General features: G+C 48.5%; 1 protein-coding gene across 1 annotated transcript in view; it reads left to right on the forward strand.

The window, feature by feature from the left end:
• Positions 1 to 19,266, forward strand: part of PMM1 (phosphomannomutase 1) — a 103,538-nt gene that overhangs the window by 72,265 nt on the left and 12,007 nt on the right. Inside the window, exon 6 of the mRNA XM_086963492.1 lies at positions 17,702 to 17,777. Coding sequence (XP_086819618.1) covers positions 17,702 to 17,777 — 76 coding nt within the window. The remainder of the gene's footprint in view (positions 1 to 17,701; positions 17,778 to 19,266) is intronic.

A 19,266-nucleotide genomic window follows, 5' to 3' on the forward strand; every position in this document is an offset into this window, starting at 1 on the left:
GATACACAAACACTTTAAGGGCATTTTTTTTCTTTATTTCTAACGCTGGCTACTTCATAGTATTTTTTTGTTTACTTTCAGTCATGTAGTACAACGACTGTGCAACACTGCTAAAAAACACTGACAAGGAAAATAGATATACACTAGGCAATAACTAGTGGTTTTGCTCATGCTGGTTTACATTACTGCTGGCAAGTGCGGCTAATGCACTGAGTTCAACACTGCTGGCAATCTTGGATTGGGTGGACGGTAATGCAATCTTGTTTGATGTGCCCCCTATTACCTCACTAGTAACATTGGAATCTCAGGGGATTTTCACTGAAGATTGGAAGCTCTCACTATTGAAAAGTTTTCAGACCCCTGTGGTGTCCCAGGACAAAGAATAGTTAACCATGGGCTACTAAATGCGCATACTGCACAAGAGGTCAAAGGCTGCCGTCCAGTTCGAAAAAAAAGGCTGAATTTCTAAAGGCAGGATTACGGAAGTTATATATAGAAGGGGCAAATATCCATTTAAAGAGCCATGTAAACCAACATTCCTCCCTATCAGGGACCTGGCAACTATACTAGTTACCCGCTCTTTTTAAGAGGCACCTTTCTATGCTCTGGTAGAATGATACAGGTCCCTCCCACCCTGTGTATACATTAAAACTCTCTAGTTATGCGTCCGCATAGCTAAGTAAGTAAGTAATATATTTATTTGTATATGATTAATTAAAATCTTTACAAAAATATAAAACGCCATATAACAGTACAAATTATTTAAAATGCCATATAACAGTACAAATTATTTAAAATACAGCAGTTACTATTGTCAATTCAAGGTTGTTATTAAGTCCCAATGAGTCTTTCAAGTGTGCTTGAATCTTTCCTTCATTAAATCAAAGAACTTCACAACCTGACAATTCAGTTTAATATCGCTGGAGGAAAAACAAAGTTTAACTGCCTGCCTACAGGTCCGAACGGCATGTGATCTAAAAAAAGGTAGCAACAGCTTGAGCCTCATGTCCATTAGTCTCGGGCAAATACATATCACATGGATGATGTCCTCCTTGCCAGATTTACACAGGCGGCATAGGGCCGAGGCGTGAGTTCTCTCCCATGGCGGCAGGTGCGGTAATATCGGGATAGCTCCAAGGCGCAATTTCAGGAACTTTTCTTTGATTTTTATTTTCATCCCGATATTAAGATATGCTTGTGGCCGTATTTTGCCATAATCTCCCACCGTTATCCATCCATGCGCCCTGTTGGCTAGGTCTTTCTTATCTTCTATTGCCGAGATAATTCGGGCAGATTTTTTTGCCAACTTTTTGAAGGACTGGTGGTCTATGGCAGTTTCCCAAATATCGGATAAGCCTAGCACATCAAGAGATCCAAATAGGTAGTCCCTAGGCAGTGAAGTGCGACATCTGAGTAGCTCTTCCCAGACGCTGGCATTTAAGGAGTCAGGGTCTGCGTCGCGGATCTTGCGCCAGTTAGTTACATATGCACTCCGTCTTTCTAGTGTTTGTTTGACCACCCCAAATTCTAAACGAATTTGGGCCGGAGACGCGTATTTTGGAAGGTTGAAGATGGCCCTGTAACAATTGGCTATGGCTGTGTCTAACAATGTAGCGTCCTTCCCATGCAGCGATTCGCTCCCATAGGTGAGCGTTGGTTGAAGATTCGCTCGGAGGATTTCAAGGAAGGGTTTAAGGGTGAGGTCAGGGAGTTTAGTCTTTAGTGATTTCAGTGCGAGGTGGGTCATTATTGCCTTCCCTCGGATGGACTGGAGCTGAGGCCTAGACGTGTTCTTAGAATCCAGCACGACGCCAAGGTATTTGTATGTGGCTACCCTTTCGAGCTTTACTCTGTTCAGGTACCAACAAGGGATCCTTTTCTTCCTGTAGTTTACCGTCATGACCTTAGATTTATTGAGGTTTATTTCTAGGGCATTCTTTGCCGAGAAGGCATGGGTACAATTCAAAAGATGCTGAAGGCCTATTGGCGACCGGCTTATCAGCACAATATCGTCCGCATATAACAAACTAGGGAGGGTGGCTTTTCCTAGCTTGACAGTAGTACTAGAACAGAGCCACCCAATAATCCCACCAGGACTGGGTAATGTAAATCATATAAGCCAAAATGTCCGGGTAGGAATCATTCGCAGTATCAATTATTAATCAACAGTGTCATCACTATGATCACTTACTTAAAGAAGGTAACCAAGGGGTTTCAACAACAACAAAAATAAGTAGTATCAAAAATATATTTTTATTTTTTCTATACTTTTATATATTTTTTCTTTGTGTTCCGAAATCAAAAAGACTGGCAACATTAAACCACCGACGTAAATATCATAAATCATGGGGTGGCGTACAACACCTTTACCAAGGAATGTGGACACAATGAAAGACCCACATGCACAATCCTATATGTGCAACCTAATTCATACAGTGTTGTTACAAATGAATTTTTACAGTCTGGTTGTCTAAAAGGTGTTTATGCGTCGACGTTTCGGTCCATGTTGGTCGCAAAGATCCGAAGGACCATCTTCAGGACAGAAAATGTTGCACAGAGGTATATTCTAGCAGGCCAACCGAACCCTTCACTATCCAAAAGTCGCCGGCTCCGAAGGAGTCCGAGTGTCAGCGCTGGTAGCGCTCGCGGAATTATTTTAGCGAGAGACGCCGGCTCGACGGAGTCCGTGTGTCCAACCTGAGAGGACACACGGACTCCGTCGAGCCGGCGTCTCTCGCTAAAATAATTCCGCGAGCGCTACCAGCGCTGACACTCGGACTCCTTCGGAGCCGGCGACTTTTGGATAGTGAAGGGTTCGGTTGGCCTGCTAGAATATACCTCTGTGCAACGTTTTCTGTCCTGAAGATGGTCCTTCGGATCCTTGCGACCAACATGGACCGAAACGTCGACGCATAAACACCTTTTAGACAACCAGACTGTAAAAATTCATTTGTAACAACACTGTATGAATTAGGTTGCACATATAGGATTGTGCATGTGGGTCTTTCATTGTGTCCACATTCCTTGGTAAAGGTGTTGTACGCCACCCCATGATTTATGATATTTACGTCGGTGGTTTAATGTTGCCAGTCTTTTTGTTTTCCTAGCTTGGGCGCATGATTACGGCATTTGTCAAGTTCTTCCGGTAAGTCAGAAATAAACAGATTGAATAGAATTGGCGCTAATAGGCACCCCTGCTTTAGTCCTTTAGTTGTCCTAATCTGCTTCGAGAGGTGCTGGCCAGTTCCAAGTTTAATTTTAACCCAGGTGTTAGAGTGAAGCAGTATTAGGACATCCAGGAGATGTTTCGGAATGCCCAAGTGGATAGTTTTTTCCAAAGTTTGTTTCGGTCCACATGGTCGAAGGTCGCCTTATAATCAATAAATGAAAGGAAAAGCGGTAGCTTGGTGGTTTTTGCTTCGCCCATCAGTAGGGACAGGGCCATGATGTTGGTTGTTGTCCCTTGGCCTTTACGGAAACCTGTTTGGTTGGAAGGGATAATGGCTTTTTCGGACGCCCACGCCGATAGTTCTTCCAGAATGAGACCACTGAAGTATTTTGCTTCTATGTCAAGCAAAGCAATGAGACGGTAGCTATTCGGATTACTCTTGCTCCCATGTTTATATATCGGGCTAATGACGGACCCATGCCAGGAGTCCGGAAGGGATAAAGTAAGTCTGGCCTCGTTAAAGACCTGACACAAGGATGCACTCCACAAGGCTACGTCAGATTTGTACAACATGGGGGGGATTTCATTCGGTCCCGGGGCCCCATTCGGTCGTCCCTTGGTAATTCGACGCCCGATGTCTACTGGGTTGTATTCCGTGAGCCCTGTCTCCATGTCCTTTATGGGTCTTCCTTCCCCTTTTAAAGATTCTGATTGTGGTAAGGTCATACCCTCAAACTCCCCCAGTCCACACATGCTTGTCCCGCTTTGATTGCTGGGGTTACCATCACGACCAAGCTTTATGATTTCCATGCAGGGAGCCTTTGTTGTCGTATCTCCTATATTGTCATTATTAAAGTGTGACAATAAGTATTTGGTCCATACTTCCCTCTGCTATGTGCGAATTTTGCCCCAGATGGTCCGGGTTCTGGATCCTTTTCATTATTTGCCAGAACCTAGAACTGGTTTTATGCTTTCCTTCGTGGAAAAGTTTCCCCCAAAGTTCTTCATTCCTTTGTTTTTGACTTGCCCATTTCAGCTGTTTGAGTTGCTTTTTTGCTTCCCTCAGCACTACTTGCAGACTAGGGTTTCCCTGATCCTTTCGTATCCTCCTCAGAGTTTGATTAATCAAGGGTTTTTGTATTTTCATATCCAACCGCATCTGTCTCGTGCTTAAGGGTCCTCTCACCAGGCAAGAATTGGAAGGCCTGGTACTACCCAGTTGTTCCCCGATGGTGATGATGAAGTCATGCCAGACGTTCGCCAACTTAGATGAGCAATTAATTTGGTGGAAGAGGGCTTTCGCGATTGAACCAATAAGGTCGATGTTGTCAAGATTGCACCGTATCCTTTTTAAGTTTGCACTGACTTCTGTTTCTGGGCCAATGTAGCGTTCTTTTTCCTCTGCCGGATTGGTTTTTATCTCAGCCACCAAGGGCAGATGGTCGCTGAAGTCATTCACGTCTATTTTGAATGAAGTTATCCAGCTGAACATGTCTAAAGACATGAACATATAATCCAAATGCGAGGATTGTGTGCTAGAGTGGAAAGTGGCTGCCGGTGGGTCATCTTCAGCATAACGTCCATTTAGGGCCCTTAAGTTATGGGTATTCAATTGCCAAAGAAGGTTTTTTGAATGTTTCGTTAAGTTGTTATTTTTTGTTCGACCTTGCGGCGGCACGCCCCATGCTGTGTCTAATTCATAAGAAAGGTCAGTGCCTTGCTCATTGCTGATGAGAAGCATGTTAAAGTCCCCAGCCAGGATGAAGGTGTCTGACTCCCCGGAGTCCCTTATTTTTTGAAAAACGTGCCCCAGCTCTTCCACCGATTTTTGTTTCCATTTGGGGTGAATATATGTATTTATAATAATAACTTCCTGGTGTTGCTTTGTTAGAGGGAGTGAGAGCTTTACCACCTGTAGGACACTTGGGGGGGGTTATGTGAAAGTCCAGAGCCCTAATTTCGCCTATTGACGTTATAGAGGCGAATACCATCAGTCCTCCTGAACCGCGGCCGAAGGTTGAAGTTTTGATTGCTGGCATACAGAGTGACGTAAACCCCTGTAGATCAAATACTTTATCTTCCCAAGTTTCTTGTATTAACAGGAGATCGAATGAGGTTAAGTATTGTATGAGCTCCGGATCGTTCTTTTTATTAACTAAGCCATTGATGTATGCATAGGAACATGAAATAAAGCGTCGACTGATCATACTTTGGAGGGCATGTTCCGTATAATGCCCTTGAGAAGCTAACATGAGGGTGGGGGAGGTAGACACCACTCCATTACTGTGCCCACATGACCAACATCAGATAAATGACGTAACGACCTAGTAACCAGAAACAGAAAATACCAAACTGGTGTAATGGTGGCTCATCCACATTCATTTGTCCTCCAAGAGAACCAGATTCTCCAATCGTTTTTGAAAACTCGGGAAAATCGTTTAAACACTACATGCCAAACCTCTTGAATCGCACTCATGAAAACACAAATGAACTGACTAAAAAAATTCCCACAGTGAGTTAAACCCGCATGCAAAGTAACTAAAACGCACCTTAGAGATCAAAGCCTCAAAGCAGAAAATGCTAAGTCATGCATACAGTGGGTCGCCATGTTATGTCAGGATGCTGCTCTTCAAAGTACAAGTATCGGAGTACAAACAACATTTGCATGGAGAACTAAACACGCCACAAACGATCCACCATTTAAGCTGCTAACGCTGCACGAAGTTTAACTAAAACTGGTCTGCAACAGCTCGAAAAGCACAGTGTAAGTCTCTCGTTGGGAATGGGTCTCCTAGATCCCTTACTACTGCGGTTTTTATTTTAGTGTGAACAATCAGGACAAGGCTGTTGTATGCTCAGCCTACCCATAGCCCAGCCAGCCAGAACACGGCGTAAGAAGTCAGGGTGGGACAGGCACACACCAGGGTGGACAGGGAACGAGCAGTCATGATCCGGAGACCGGCGGGTCCCTCCGCGCAGTAGGACACTGGGGTTTCATGGTGCTTAAATAATAGGTGTTCATTGAATCATAACTCAATGTTCTTCTTTTTATCGACTTCAGAAGGATGAAAGGCCCAGCGATCCGACCAAGATCTGAATCTGTGACCATGGGATAAAAACAAATTCCTGAGTTTGGAACATTAGTCCCCTAAGCCATTAGAGATCGGGGAAGATATACTTGTAATACTAATCTCACACAAGCGAGACGGGAAGAGACCACCAAACGCATGTCACTGAGAGATTACCATCACCAAACTAATTTTTGTTGTAGTTTTATGCAGCGCGAACTTGACCAGAAGGTATTATGGCCGGGATGCCTATCACCCCCTCCCAACACAATCCCCAAGGATGGGAAGACGGACGCAGTTCTGAACTTTTGGAAGGCGGGAGGGAGTTACCCTCCCGGCCGTATTTATTAAAATATGAAACAAAATTAAAACATTAAAATAAAAGTTTCATATCATGTACAATTTTTCATTTATACATTTCGCTGCAGTCACGTTTATTGGCTAACCTTAACAAATCTCTAATACAAAGGTTCTCCTAGCCGAGTCTAAACATCCTGCAATGCATACTTTCTAAATAAAAATTGTACATCCTAACTTTACGGGCCAACGGCAAGGTCGTAACCGGTGTCAGATCCCTACTACCAGAACTCCCCCCTCACGGTGTGAGGGGCGGGCGCACAGAGGACTGTACCTCTGTGCCAACTTTCAATTTCCCTTGTCTTAGCGGGGGCCCCTTATTTAACTCGACGCCATCTTAATGGTCGTCCGAGGACTCGTGTGAGGTGTCTAGAAGGTAGCGTAGACCCCCCTCCCACCCCACACTGTTCACCATATCCGCCGTCGCGGATATCCTGGCCCCGGGAAATTCCTAGGAGGGGCATCGAGCCGCCTCCTCCCCTGGGAGGGGCCTATGACCGCCTTCCCTTCGGCGACCCCATACTTAGTGGGTGCCGCCTCCCCGTGTGAGGGGCCAATGGCCGCCTCCCCATGGGCGCTCCCATCCATAATGGGTGGCGCCCCTCCTCCAGGGATCTTGAAATTACTGCTCACCGATCATGCCCTTACCGCCCGACCAAAATAAATACGACATTTTTTGAACCTAATGAAGAGAGCGATAAAAGTGGTTAAATTGAACATTGTACTATTCCTCCACTTATCTACACATGCCAATCAGACTGTGATACTCCGCTCAACTGGATGAGAAAAATTGTTATGAAGCAAATCATTTTATTGCAGTTCAAACATTGACATCTTTATTACACACCAAAATCCTGGAAAAAAGATACTATCAAAGCAAATCAACTTCATTGCACTACTAACGTTGCCATAAGGGGCTGGTGGGTGGGTCAAAATTGCTCCTTGTTCCGTCGAGGGCTCACGTGCAACGAGGGGGTGCAGCTTCCAAGCACAGGAACAAGAGGATGCTTCTTTGGATTGTTGCTCCTTTTATTCCTCTTCGGGAGGGCGTGTACCCTCCTCTGGTACGCCTACGGGCGTGGCCAACGGTGTAGGTGTCTAGGACAACCCCTCTTGGGCGGGAAAAGGCGCGCCCCGGCTACGCCTCTTCGGGCATACCAGCAGAGACACGCCCCCCGCCCAAAATGGCTTCCCGGGGGGATCCGGGCACCCCACCATACGTTCGGGGGGACCGAGTGGTCGCCCCTTTCCATATGGCCGGGATGCCTATCACCCCCTCCCAACACAATCCCCAAGGATGGGAAGACGGACGCAGTTCTGAACTTTTGGAAGGCGGGAGTTACCCTCCCGGCCGTATTTATTAATATATGAAACAAAATTAAAACATTAAAATAAAAGTTTCATATCATGTACAATTTTTCATTTATACATTTCGCTGCAGTCACGTTTATTGGCTAACCTTAACAAATCTCTAATACAAAGGTTCTCCTAGCCGAGTCTAAACATCCTGCAATGCATACTTTCTAAATAAAAATTGTACATCCTAACTTTACGGGCCAACGGCAAGGTCGTAACCGGTGTCAGATCCCTAATACCAGAACTCCCCCCTCACTTGTGAGGGGCGGGCGCACAGAGGACTGTACCTCTGTGCCAACTTCCAATTTCCCTTGTCTTAGCGGGGGCCCCTTATTTAACTCGACGCCATCTTAATGGTCGTCCGAGGACTCGTGTGAGGTGTCTAGAAGGTAGCGTAGGTCCCCCTCCCACCCCACACTGTTCACCATATCCGCCGTCGCGGATATCCTGGCCCCGGGAAATTCCTAGGAGGGGCATCGAGCCGCCTCCTCACCTGGGAGGGGCCTATGACCGCCTTCCCTTCGGCGACCCCATACTTAGTGGGTGCCGCCTCCCCGTGTGAGGGGCCAATGGCCGCCTCCCCCCTGGCGCTCCCATCCATAATGGGTAGCGCCCCTCCTCCTGGGATCTTGAAATTACTGCTCACCGATCATGACCTTACCGCCACAGGCCGGATAGTTGACCGGCTATCCGGACCCCCCACACTCCTACTAAAGGTCATGACTATACAAACCCTGTAACCATGCTAGGAAGTCTCCTATGAGTAAGACATTCCCCTCCCGGGAGAAATGAACCCCATCCTCAAGATACATGTTATCCCCCCGGATACATCCATGCGGAATACAGTGTAACTGTCCTGAACGAAACAATCTACCCAGCTTGTTATTGACTTTCTTTACTGAATGATTCAAAGCTGACACAGAGAGGGCCCCCCGCCACACCTTCCTTGGAATCATGTGTGACCATGCTATTGTGCACCCCGGAATCCTCTTTGCCAACCAACTAATAGTGGATAGAACCCGCTCGAGGAGTACTCGCCGACCGAGCGCCACCAAATCATTGCCTCCCAGATGCACTATGATTATAGACGGCGGTGACCTTGTCCGCCCTAACAGTTCCTCAACAAAACAGTGAAACCGGTCAATACAGAGCCCGCCCCTTCCATGGAAGGTCACCCTGTACCCGTATTCCCCAGCTGCGTGAATCATGTCACCTGCTTTGAATACGTCCGCGGCCCGCCTCACGTATGAGTGGCCCACGACCCACACCACTCTTTCCTCAGCCGGTGATCTTTGACCGCTGGTCCCCAGGTGTCGGGTCAACTGCCCAGTCCGCCCCGCCTCGCAGGCTCGCGAAATTGTAAACCAAACAAAAGACAAGAAGCGTGAGTGCATGACATTAGCTTCACAACATGTGCAACCGCACATACCTTTTTATAACAGTTCGAGGACCATCGTCCCAATTGTTTCACCATTTCCACACTGACCCCTGGCTGTAGCTTCTGTAGCAGCCCCTATCCTGAAGGAATGGGTCCCAAAATCGCTCGGGTCCAAGCCCGCTGACGCGATTGCCAAAGTTAACACCCGCTGAAACTGAAACCTTGTCAGTGGGGTGGCATCGGTGTGTCTCAGCAAGCTTCCCCCCCATGTTACAGCCCTTTTCGCCAGGTATTCCTCAACGCACTGCACCGGGCACATGGGGGACCCTCGCATGCGCTGAACAACAACACTGTCCCCCATCGCACCCTGGTCGGTTTTAGACCTGGCAATTGTGATTACCATTGAATCACCCTTGATCTGAACGTGTTCCCGACACAGTCCTCCCCCCACACCCTTCTTATTTTTTGCCACCAGCTCGCTCACCCGCATAGCCCCATGGAATGCTAATGCGAAAGCGGCCCGGAACAGCACTGCTTCGGACTGGGAGGAACATGTCGCGGGGAGCACAGACAGCAACAGGGACAATCTTTCTAACCCAATCGGGCGCCTCTCGTCTATTCTATGACCCTCGAGGCGCTGCCACCCCCGTAGTGCCTTCTTTACCAAAAAGGACGATGTAGGGTCCTTGATGCCATAAGCCTGCGCCATGAATGCAATGGCGGCCCGGTGCCTATTGGCCGTCGCTGCTGATCGGCCTGCCTTGTGGAGTGCTACTAAAAACTTCAGTACATACTCCTCCTGTCCCCACTTATCCCCTCCTGCTGGACCCAAAAATGCACAATAGGAACGAAACGCTCCTTCGTACGCCTTCCATGTCCTGGGGGCTAAGCTGGCTCCCACGAGGTCCTGTAATCCGGGGCACCGAGTGACCAGAGAGCTTCGGGAAATGGTGCCGCCACTAGATCCGCAGAAGGTAGATAACCCCTGAAGGCCTGCATGTGGGAACGAGAGAGTGCATCAGCCGCCTGGTTCAGTACACCCGGCACATGCCTTGCCCTAAACTGAACGTTCAGTCTCATGCACAGTAGTACAATTTCCTTTAATAATCTCAAAATCAACTTGCAGCGTGCTGCCTGGTTATTTATGCATTCCACCACGGTCATGTTATTGGACCAAAATATCACTGAGCGATCACGGAAATTGTCCGGCCATGCCTTCAGGGCCACCAAAATGGGGAACAACTCAAGAAACCCAATGTTACCTGTTAGCCCACTGGTGTGCCACCATGTCGGCCATGTTTGCGCCGACCATCGATTACCAAAGATGGCGCCAAATCCCACGCTCCCTGCCGAGTCGGTCCACAAACCCAGCTCGTCCGAGGATGCTGGTGGTTTGCTCCAAACCACTCGACCGTTGAAATCCGCCAGAAATGCCAACCATATGCGCATATCCTGGCAAACCTCTGCAGACAGTCTCGTGCGGTGGTGTCCTTCTTTGAGACCGACCATGGCTTGTGCAATAGAGCGGGAAAAGGGGCGGGCCATTGGTATCACTCTGAGGGCAAAGTTAAGCTGGCCCACCGCTTGCTGCAACTGATGGAGAGTTACTTTCTCTTTGCTAATGCACAATTCTAGCGATGCCCTAAATTTCATTACTTTGTCCCTAGGCAAACGGAAGCATCCCTCCACTGAATCGAGCTCAATTCCCAGAAACTCGAGTGAAGTAGATGGCCCCACCGTTTTCCCGGGTGCCAATGGCACGCCGAACCGTTTCATGAGATTGCAAAATTCCAGTAAAGCCTGTGCACATTCCGTGTCACCGGCTGGCCCCAAGAACAAAAAATCATCTAGGTAGTGCATAACCTGTGTATAGCCCGTAGCTCTGGTGAATGCCCATTGCAGAAAACAGCTGAATTTCTCAAAATAAGCACAAGAGATGGAGCAACCCATTGGCATACATCTATCCATGTAATAGCGTCCTTGAAATACAAAACCTAACAGACGCTGATCCTGAGGATGTACCAGGAGCAACCGGAATGCTGACTCAATATCCGATTTAGCCATCACCGCTCCGGGCCCCAGGCGATTCAACATGGAGACGGCCTCATCAAAGGACGCGTACCGCACCGAACAGACCCCTGGATCAATCGCATCGTTTACCGAAAGACCCCTAGGAGCCGACAAGTTATGAATTAACCTAAACTCACCTGGGTCCTTCTTGGGGACTACACCCAACGGTGAACAAATGAAATTAGGAACTGGCGGGTGCCCATATGGGCCGGCGACCCGGCCCCGGGCAACTTCCTTCGCAATCTTGCTTTCTACCACCATCGGGTGCTGCTGAACGGACAGTTGATTTCTGCACAGTGAGTCCCCCCGAAAATCCCCCGCCGGGATGTGGAAACCATACGAGAAGCCATCCCGTAACACCCCAGCGGAGACATGATCAGGGTATTCGTTTAGCCAGGGGATCATTGCCATGATATCTACGGGGGTAGGTAGTGGTACCCCTTGGCCGATATTAGACCTGTTTGGTACCTCCTCTACCCCCGGTATCCCCATTCTTGGCTCTGCACGAACTCTCCGGGTGCGAAGAATGTCCGCAACCTGCACACTCATGCCTGAACTTACATGTCCCATGTGGCCTCGTGCACTTGCGTCTGTTAAAATTCCACCAAACCCCTTTTCTACCCCCATTCCCACCACTCCTGGGTTGGTGATCACCTGCGGGGTTTGATCGAAAGGGCGCCGCCGATTGATGGCGGGAAGGCGCCAACCCATACTCGCCAAGCGAAGACGACTTTGTCGTGCCCGGCAGGAGCTGCTTCTGCCAAGAGACGGAGTCGAGACAGTCCCACGTCAGAGACGAATCGTGCTCCTTGGCCTTACGAAACTTACTATCATAACCCCTCCATTGATCGCCCTCATATGTTTCATAGAAATCCATTATGCGTGTCTGATAACAGGCTAATTCAGTCATAATCTCTGGCTTACGTTCACCCATAATAGCAGTAAACATCCCAAAGGCCTTGGCCCAATTAGAGATCGTCTCATGCACCCTGAAGCCCGCCATTTTTGCGCGCCATACACTCGGATGCAACAGCTCCTTCTGAGCCTTAACATACTCAATCTTGTGATGGTCAGTCAGAAGCGAAAACATATTTACATATTTATCAGCCCAAATCATCTCTTTCGTGGCCAGAGGAATATGCTGAACTACTTTTTCCCTTCTTGAGGGCAAAGACCCCCCATTTGCCATTGGCAACGGCTGCTTACCAGACTCCATTACTGGTCCCGCTGATTTTCCACCGCCAGCCGTTGGTTCTTCCGAGGGAATCTGTGAGGGGACAAGAGAGAGATTCGCCTTCGCAGCATCTCGCGATTGGCGCAACTGCTTCATTAGCAACCTAGCCTCTTTGGCCGTGTCTCCGGGTGCCGTTGCACCCTCGGTATTCTTTCCAAGCCATGCGGCCAACTGGGCGGCCAACTCCGGAGGCATTTCCTCCTCGCTCGTGGGCGTAACTACAACCGGAATCGGTTGACCTGCATCCGGGATCGGTATCGGGGCCTCGACTGGACTAACTGGGCTTACCGGGGGTGACTCGGGAACTAGGGGCTCCCCCCCTGCCGCCCTATTCCTGGCCCTTTTACCTCTCCCTGCGGGGACTACTCCCGGCAATGCTGGTCCGATGACCTTCTTTGGTCTGCCCGTATTATTCATTGCCGCCATCTGCTTTTTCATGCTCGCCATGTCTTTCATCAGCCTGCGGAGCATCTGCTCCGTCCCTGCCTTCTTTCCGGCCTTCTTGCCAGGCATCGTCGTCAGAGACTCGACTCTTGCTGTTTAGCTGCTCAACGAGGTCCTGGATCCGGAGGTCCGAAGTCGCTGGGAGAGAAGGCTCCTGGAAGAGAAACACAAAAATTACAAGTTCTCAAAATTGCTCCTTGTTCCGTCGAGGGCTCACGTGCAACGAGGGGGTGCAGCTTTCAAGCACAGGAACAAGAGGATGCTTCTTTGGATTGTTGCTCCTTTTATTCCTCTTCGGGAGGGCGTGTACCCTCCTCTGGTATGCCTACGGGGCGTGGCCAACGGTGTAGGTGTCTAGGACAACCCCTCTTGGGCGGGAAAAGGCGCGCCCCGGCTACGCCGCTTCGGGCATACCAGCCGAGACACGCCCCCGCCCAAAATGGCTTCCCGGGGGGATCCGGGCACCCCACCATACGTTCGGGGGGAACGAGTGGTCGCCCCTTTCCATTAAAGGCTGTGCATGAGCACCAGTTACAGTACACGAGGCCACAATCATATTTTTTGAGGCAAGGGGAAATTAAGTGACTTGCCTAGAATCACAGGATAAATGATGAGCTGACGCCAAGACTCAAGCCTGGTTCCCCACTTACAAAGTAGGCAGCTCTGGCCGTAACGCCACATCCTCTCCCACCATATTACAGAGACCACCATACTTTTTGGAGCGACGGACCGAAAACGAGCACCACTGAAACTATGATTGCAATGAAGTCATCAAACCAATGCAGCCCCCTAACTCCTGTCACCGCGCCAAACGCGAGCACTGACCTCATTTCTCGGAGCCCTAAGATCACCAAACGTAAGCTGAGATTCCTTTTGTGCCACACACGTCCTGAGGAAGACCCGCAGGTCGAGGTCCCCAGCTACCCTAGTACCACCAGACGGGTCGAAACGTCGACGCTATAGTCTTAAAAATAGGACCACTACTTTTTTCCAAACATTATACATGCCAGTAAAAGAATGTATAAATGCTAAAAGATAAATAAGCAATCAGTGGCCTTATTACTTAATTTTGCTGTTTTTTGTACAGCACTGTTTTTTCAATTTTATAAATAACTCTATGTCACTATTCTATTGAGGCTTACACCCTTTCTATCCAAATCACTTTTTTCCTTCTGTTTTTCCGGCACCTTTATAGAAGCACGCTGCTCTCTTTGTTACCGTTTGTTGTTTAAAAAATTTTTTATTAATGTATATTTGAAATTTCTCTGCTGTGTTGGAGTAATTCATTAAAACTCCTTTCTTGAATAAATCAGTTTTTCTAAGGTGGTTGCATTTCGAAGTGGTTTGATAAAGTCTACAAGAGGTGATTAATTGTAAACACCCATTGAGTCATAAAAATGAATAACTGTGAGTACTGATTTACTGAGCCAATAATCAATTTCGGGTTGGGCCATTGTTTCTATGCTAATATTGACTACCCAGGTCCAACAAACCGTTTTGGGTTACCCCATTTTCTATAATGGCCCCACTTACAAAGTAGGCAGCTCTGGCCGTAACGCCACATCCTCTCCCACCATATTACAGAGACCACCATACTTTTTGGAGCGACGGACCGAAAACGAGCACCACTGAAACTATGATTGCAATGAAGTCATCAAACCAATGCAGCCCCCTAACTCCTGTCACCGCGCCAAACGCGAGCACTGACCTCATTTCTCGGAGCCCTAAGATCACCAAACGTAAAGCTGAGATTCCTGAGACCACCAAGCTGTACGAGATCACATAGTAATGATATCACTTGGAGACGGAAGTGACGTAACCATAGACACTCGAGCTAGAACACCGAGGCCTTGTGAACGAGAGATGCCCCCCTCCTGCCTTCGAATTCTTCCACTAAACAGGGCCCAGTGTCAGAGGGATGATATTGGGGTTTTTGTTGCTGCTGGTGGGGGAGGGGCGTGGTGGGCCCCTGTTATCACTCAGGACCTGCTGAACCTTGTATGGTCCACGAAGTGGAGTGGAGTCAGCGACAGAGAAGGAATTTTCCCGGAGCCTGGCACGGCAGTGCTTTCATAACTAGGGAACAAGGCGGCATTATTCAGCGGGACTGCCTGGGGAGACAATCCCACAATTCACAGCCAGGCCCCCAGAGAACCGCGTGGGAGGGCGCGCCGCGCAGCCACATGTGCAATAACAAGAAAATACTGGAGCAACATTTGAGCGGTGGGGGAGGGCCTTGGCCAGCGTGGAGGAGCGCGGACTCTGGGGAGCTGTAAGAACAGTGGAGGAGCCGGCTCTGCAGGGCTGGCTGGCAAGGGGTAGCCATAGTCTGCTGATGCACAGTGGGGGACAGAGCAGGTGCATGACTTCAGTGTGAGCTTTTGGGGGTTTGGTGGGGGGGGGCCTCTTACCATCTCGCCCGCACTCACTTGTCACACGACTGTTGCTCAGTTCTCTGCCCCCAACAGCCCCCCGTTTCACCTCCTCACGGCCTGGACTCCCAATTGATGATGCTATATAGAGGACGCGTGCATTGTTCAAATCCCACACTAGCTAGAAGGGCGGCTTTCACACATTCTGAGCCAATACATAGCTCGGTCTGTTAACATACGTGCTGCCGAAGTCAAGCACCGATTGTGAGACGGGAGTACATCCTTCCTCCGCCCTCCCTGCGGCCCCCATACCTTCCAGCATGCTGACGTGCATGGCGTCGTTGGCTTTCTTCGGGACGCTCAGCATGAGGCAGAGCCTCAACAGGCAGAGCGCAACAACAGCAGACACGCAGTAACCGGGATTTAACCAAAATGGCGGCCGCAAAGCTCCGAAAATTTCGGATTCGGGGGCGTGTTTTGGCGTTCTGAGTGACGGGTGACGTCCCAGTCGAAAGAACGCAAAAAAACACGCCCCCGAATCCGAAAGAGACAGGCCTTTTTTTTTTTTACGCCTGTCTCCTCCAATGGCTGGCCTCCGTTTAGGAAGCCAGCCAATGGAGGAGAGAGGAGGAGAGAGGCGGGTTCAAGCCCCCATACTCCAAATCATTAAATCTCCTCCCGGAGACTGCGCAAGCGCAGCCTTCGGTCCTCGATCTAAATACGGGGACAGGCCATAGACATAGAAGTAGGACTACGGTTTGCAGTAACCATCGACATAAAAGTAGGACTATTTGACAGCTGCCATAGACATAGAAAAAGGACTGCAATGACAGCTCCCTCCACAGACCGAGATGAAGCATTACAGACAACAAATCCAAGGTCTTTTATTGGCACCCCTCTCCTTTACGCATAAGCATTAGTACTTTTTATTACATTGACACTTTTAAGGACAATAGCATATATTTGCCAAAAATCTATAGAACATCGCAGGCTAGCAAATGCCAAATTTACTAGCTTTATCAATGCTCGGTTCTATAGCTGCGCGTCAGCACCATGTAAAGTACAACTCACTAATGTTGCCTAGTTGCTAATGACAAAAAAGCATGGGAGGTAAACTGCGGAATGCTAAATTGCCTAAGGGCAGCCATAGACCAGTGTAAGAAAAACACTTCTCTCCAGGTATTACTGCCTTAGGGTCTTAAGGGTCGCAATGGCTGGCCGACCACAAAGTCCGCTCACATTTGCCTGGTCACTGCTGGGATGTCATATTACCTTACCGGAGTATGTATAGTGCACTCTAGCCATTGGTATCATCTCATAGCGCAATAGTGTGAAGACCTGAGCAAAAAGCTCGAGCAGCGCTGCTCGCCTCTTCCACAGGCGTTTATACTGCTTCTTTGAGTCCTTTACAACTAAACAGTTTGCCGTGATCTGAGAGGTCCGTCAAAAGGTTAAGTCATAGCTTTGATATGGTGAACATAGGATTTCTGTTCTGATCTTGAAACTGGTAGAAATGAATGATTGGAGCTTGAGAAGGACATTGGGGACATCATCACCACATGTGTTATCGGACACTCATCCTAACATTCAGAAATACTTTAAAGTTTCTGTTTTGTGCACTTCTAGGTGGGACATCTGGGGGAGCAGCAAACACACAACCTCAACAGATCACAGAAGTTCAGAAAGTTCATAAACAGGGGTTGCACCTTAATATCACTATTTCCTCCTCAAGCGAAGATTCAGTTTTGATGATATGCAATTGTTCAAATATGGATGGCACGATGACGTAGGTGGTGCTGTGTGTAAAAAGAGAAGGGAAATCCAGGGAGAAAATGTCTCTCTTCAAAGGATTTCCCTTCCTGCTACAGCGCTCACTTCAGAGACGACACACGCCGTAAACAGTGCAAAGAGAACATGCGCGCGCATGCTCAACCGGAAAAAATGAAAAACAGGGACATTTCTGTGTTTAACCTGGACACTGTTTGAAAACAGAGACATTTGAGACACTTGGAGAAAAGTGTCGGGACACTTCTCCAAAAATGGGGAATGTCCTGGGAAAACGCTGTCTGGTCACCCTAGCGTTGATGTGTCATGTACCCGATATAATTGTTCTTGTTCTCTTCCCCATACTGCTGCACCCGTTTCCTCTCCTCTGTCCCGCCTCGACTGTTGTTTGTCTCTACCCCCTCTCCCCTACTTATATCCCCTCTGCTCCTTGACTCCGTTCTAACCTCTTCAATTGTCTTTATGCAGAGGGAGAGAATCCGGGAGAAGTTCGTCGCTGCCCTGCAGAGCGAGTTTGCTGGGAAGGGTCTGAGGTTCACTCGTGGTGAGTCGGGGACAAGCGCACCTCTCATTTCCCCCACGCGCTCGAAGATCCGCCCTGTGGCCATGAGCCGGAGCCCGCCTGCGATTACTAATGACGTGCACGTGGGGCGTGGCTTCCTTCAGGGTCTGGCTGTGGCCGTTTGTCATTGGCCCTGGGAGCGTCAGAAATCTATATTGACAGGAGGTGGCTGGGGAAATTGTTGTATGCCCCCCCTTTAAGTTTATTGTTTGTAATGATTGGCTATTTTCAGGATACTCTTTCTATTAGGTAGGAGAATGCAAACAAAGGTTTATGTGGCAAAAAATGGCGTGACATAGTGGGTTGGCATGATCTAGGAAGGATGAGCATCCTGCTCAAACCTGGATGTGATACACCCATTGGATTAGGAGATATGCTTGTTGCATCTATTGAAGTGTGTGATGAAGAAACATCAACTAAATTGGATGAAATTCTAAACCGGTTTAAAGAAGTGTTTGAGGATAAGATTGGGTGTTTAAAGGGAGTTATACATGATATAAAATTTAAAAAAGATGCATTGCCAGTCAAACCTAAAGTTAGTAGTGTGCCACCCAGTGTAAGGAAGGATTTCAAAGAACCATTGATTGTTTGTGCAAGGTCAGGAAATTACATATTCTGACTCCCCTCTCTCCATCCACATTTCTCACCCACTGCAGTGACCGCTCCCCAAAGGACCCACCGGTCTCTTGCCAGTCTGGCCTGCAAGCTGCTTACTTACACAGTGCTCGCATGGCTTTTGACAGAACAGATATACAGAGTGTTCATGAGAAATGCACTATACTTCATAAAAACAAGGAGAAAGCAGCCTGGCGTTTAAGAACACCTCTGGTCTGTAACTCGCAGACAAGAAGTGAATCGGGACAAATAGAAAGCGGATTTAAAACAGCAACCAGGCTCAGGCCGAGGAGCGAGGAGGTATTGCCTTTTCCTCATTCCTCACAGAAGAACTCTCAGCAGTGAGGATGGCTGGCCTCTGCGTGCTATGCCACTGGTGCCCCATTGCTAATGTGCCATGACCTACCACCTCCACCCCTCAAACAGATAACGTGTACATAGCCAGTACCCCCAGGCCAGTTCTAGAACCAAGCAGAGTGAAGGAGGTAAAAACCAAGGGACAGGCAGTGGCACAGACTCATAAACCAGTAGGCAAGGATTCTGGCAGATGTACCCTTTGTTGTGCTGTGGTCTAGAAGGGGCAGTGATCCATGAAACTCTGTCTTATACACCTTCACCAGCCCCTCCAAGCATGGCTGACAGTAGGCTCCAGTCAGCCTGGCAGCCTTTTATCAGAATCTTCGTGGCTTGAGCCATGGAGTGGAATTTAAAGTGACCACCCAGTTAACCTGCTGCAAGTCCCACTGCACCTTCTAAGCCGGGGCGCACTATCAATAGTGCAGTGGGGCCCAGGAAAGTTAATGGCCCAATACATCCGTATGGCAGTATTTTGTGGTTGAGAAAATGGGCGGTGTAG

This window comes from Lissotriton vulgaris, chromosome 1_1, assembly GCF_964263255.1.
Source record: "Lissotriton vulgaris chromosome 1_1, aLisVul1.2, whole genome shotgun sequence".
Taxonomy (NCBI): domain Eukaryota; kingdom Metazoa; phylum Chordata; class Amphibia; order Caudata; family Salamandridae; genus Lissotriton; species Lissotriton vulgaris.